Source organism: Branchiostoma floridae, chromosome 3, assembly GCF_000003815.2.
Source record: "Branchiostoma floridae strain S238N-H82 chromosome 3, Bfl_VNyyK, whole genome shotgun sequence".
NCBI lineage: Eukaryota > Metazoa > Chordata > Leptocardii > Amphioxiformes > Branchiostomatidae > Branchiostoma > Branchiostoma floridae.
The window spans coordinates 20,004,753-20,007,686 of record NC_049981.1 but is presented as its reverse complement, the minus strand read 5'-3'; the positions used below and the strand labels follow the sequence as shown (position 1 = coordinate 20,007,686).

The 2,934-nt window shown below is 43.8% G+C and overlaps 3 protein-coding genes across 3 annotated transcripts in view; 1 reads left to right on the top strand and 2 right to left on the bottom strand.

Annotated features, from left to right (window-relative positions):
* Positions 1-2,934, bottom strand: part of LOC118410962 (zinc finger MIZ domain-containing protein 1-like) — a gene marked incomplete in the record, with an annotated part of 128,490 nt that overhangs the window by 32,219 nt on the left and 93,337 nt on the right.
* On the bottom strand, positions 8-1,271 carry LOC118410965. Its single transcript, XM_035812949.1, has 3 exons — positions 979-1,271; positions 572-679; positions 8-420 (listed from the first exon to the last, which is right to left on the bottom strand). The coding sequence occupies exons 1-3, from the start codon at positions 1,243-1,245 to the stop codon at positions 16-18; spliced, it is 780 nt and encodes a 259-aa protein (XP_035668842.1). The 5' UTR covers positions 1,246-1,271; the 3' UTR covers positions 8-15.
* The window catches only part of LOC118410964, a 5,968-nt gene continuing 5,353 nt past the window's right edge, over positions 2,320-2,934 (top strand). Inside the window, exons 1-2 of the mRNA XM_035812948.1 lie at positions 2,320-2,443; positions 2,586-2,653. Of these exons, the coding sequence (XP_035668841.1) occupies positions 2,341-2,443; positions 2,586-2,653 (171 nt within the window). The 5' untranslated portion in view covers positions 2,320-2,340. The remainder of the gene's footprint in view (positions 2,444-2,585; positions 2,654-2,934) is intronic.

The window sequence follows — 2,934 nt, the reverse complement described above, 5'->3', positions numbered from 1 at the left end:
GATTTGTTTTAGATTTCAGAAAAACTTGTGGTCCATGTACGGGATATGAGATGGATTTGGATACAGCTTGCGGACCTGGCGCAAGACACAGTCAGGCATAATTTCTCTGACACTCTGCTGGTCAGGACTGTGTCTACCAGGAACCCAGCAATTGTTTTGATCTAAACCATTCTTGTACGCTTGCCACATTCTAGTCTTCTTGTCTACATACCTGGAGTCGTACCAGGCACAACGGTCACTTAGCATCTTCCAGTACTTTTTGTAAAATACCCTACGAAGTGACGAGTTGCCTGCACCAGGCGGGTTTCCGCTCCCCAACCATTTCTGTGGCCGAGATGTAACACAGGGGTCACAAAAACAGTCCAGACACTCTGTCTCAGATCTAGGCTGATCATGACTGGAGCTGCTGGAACTTGTTGTCTGGAATGCATAATGACAAAAAAGAAATTAATTGACGATGTTTTACAACAAACCCGCTTAATCAAACTGATTTTTACAAACACATCAAGCCGACCACAAATGCCTCAGAAATAGGAATAATACACTACACACAATCAAGAATTGCATTTACCTCAGGTTGACTTTGTGACATTGTCATGTCCTCAGCTTGGCCAACCTGAAGGGCTGACTGGACTTGTGTTGCTGTAACTGTACTGTTCGCAGCTTGGCCTGAAGTTGGCTGGACATAAGACATATAACATTAGGGACAGTTGTTTTTTCATATGAAATGGAAAAATGGACTGCTGTGCAATTTATACTGATACATACATTTATGAAACATACACAGTACTGATATCTTTTTACAGATATCATATTCATGTTACGATTTTGCATTGATTTACTCTTCATATACCTTGGAACAAGGTTGCTTTTTGAATGTGAAACATTTCAAAGCACAAAAATATATGGCAAATAAAGTACAAGACAATCTTTGCCGCAGTCATTTAGGGTCATTTAGCACTTTAGCAGTCCACTAACCTGGCTATCTTTATCTCCAAGTTCTCGTTGGTTTTTCCTCTTCCGACCTGTTCTTTTGCTGGAGGACTGGTTCCCTGCCATCGCCGTATCTTGTTGCTCAACTTGCAGGTTCCCTTCTGCCAATCCACTGCCATGACTGTCATTGGTAAGGGTGGGGTATGGATGCTCTATCAGATCCCAGTCATTGTGCCCATAAAGTGCTCGAATTACCATTTCCTGCTCTTCTGTAACTTCAATGCACCAAAGCTTTGTGTTAGTCCCCGCCATTTCTGCGTTCTAGATCTGTGTAGTGCCCCCAAGTTGACCTAGGTAAGAGTGCTCAGGGTCACAACTTGGCCCACAAGGGACATGACCAAATACAGTGGTTTCTTCTGGCTGCTGGTACATGCTCAGGGGTAACCCTAGAAGACATTATTCTGGGGCTACTTACACGTATTTCCCAGAGGCATACAGCGCGCCTGATTTCAAACCGTCAAATGGTCCAGCAGAAACATGGAGCAACCTGCTGTACCTGCATGTACCTCTCAGCAGTCTCCTCGTCAGCCCCTTCGATGTCACAGCCAAAACGCACTTCCGAGAAGGCCAAGGCCGTCTGATGCTCCACTGGCTAAGAAGGCCAGGAATGATGCCCATCGTGCAAAGCTGAAGCAAAAGCGGGCCAGTATGTCACCAGAAGAGCTGGCCTCTACCAAACAAGATGGCAAGGTAACTTTCACTGCGCCGAATCTTGCGGAGAAGAACCAGCTCATGACCATGCTGCGCACCATCAAGGCCAACATTGGACCTTCCAGGTCATCCCAGGAAGGAAATTTTGCAGTGCTGAAGGAAGTTTTCAACTTCTACATACAGCACCACTCTCCAAGCACCTTCAGACAGATGGCTGAGGGTGGAGCTTCTCCATCTTTTCCATCAATGGAGATGCAGAAGGAGGACAGCACACAACAGATTGTCCTGCTGACTCCAAAAAAGCTCAACGACCTCCTTGCCCTCGCAGAGGTACATCTGCGAACATGCCGTGGCAGCGTTCACATGGAGGAAGATTTTGCCATGGATGGGCACGTAGGAATATGCACCTTCCTGTGTACAGCATGCCCTTGGTCAGCGCGGTGGAACACGTCTCCCAAGTTGCCAAACAACCGCTTCCTTGTGAACGATAGGTACGTATATTTGAAAAAACAAATTGCATGATATGACATGGTACTACTATTGCTAATACATGTGAAAATATCAATTTATGCAACATAACGCTCTGTTTGTGGTATGTGAGTACTAAGAATTAGAATTTGCTTTACTTGTTTTATTATTTGTGAAATTGGTCATGGCCAAAAACATTTGGATACATTGTAATTTTTCCCATATAGGATGCTCCATGGCAGTTTCACCAGCGGCATACTGCCAACTCAGTATGAAAAGTTCTGCTCTGCAGCAGACATAGGAGTGGTGAAGGATGAAGACAAGAATGTCGGTAAGGAAAGGATGCATCAATATATTTGATAACTGCTAAGTGAAGTTTATACACACTGCACAAAGCCATGATGCTTAATTAGTAATAAATGTATAGCATATTGGCAGAGTTTGAGCCATTCTTCTTTCTTCACAATATCCAGTTCTTGAAGAGTACAAAGTGGTGGTAGCGGAGCTTGCAGAAACATCCATGGAGGATGCACTACAAGAGGTTTGTAGCACCTTATAATGTTTTTAGGTCAGGGCAAAGCAAGTAAATCTTATTGATGACAACTGCAGACTACAAGTATAATATGGCAAGCTTGTGATAAAGAAATGTGGGGAAACAAGCTAAGGTGCCTGAATGCTAAAAATATCGGTAGAGACCAAAAAAATGCCAACAAACCAAAACATCTTTTATCCGTGTTCAACAAATCCACAAACTGCACTTGTGCGGTCTGAGCCGACCACATTACCTTATTGTTAGTAAAGTCACTCATTTCTACAGGTATA

Bases quoted from the DNA above. Each gene is read 5' to 3' on its own strand.
- LOC118410965 (XM_035812949.1), bottom strand. From the start codon at position 1,245: ATGGCGGGGACTAACACAAAGCTTTGGTGCATTGAAGTTACAGAAGAG. The intron at 680-978 runs GTTAGTGGACTG...TCTTATGTCCAG, and splicing joins TTGGAGATAAAGATAGCCAG to CCAACTTCAGGCCAAGCTGC. The intron at 421-571 runs GTAAATGCAATT...TATGCATTCCAG, and splicing joins TGTCACAAAGTCAACCTGAG to ACAACAAGTTCCAGCAGCTC.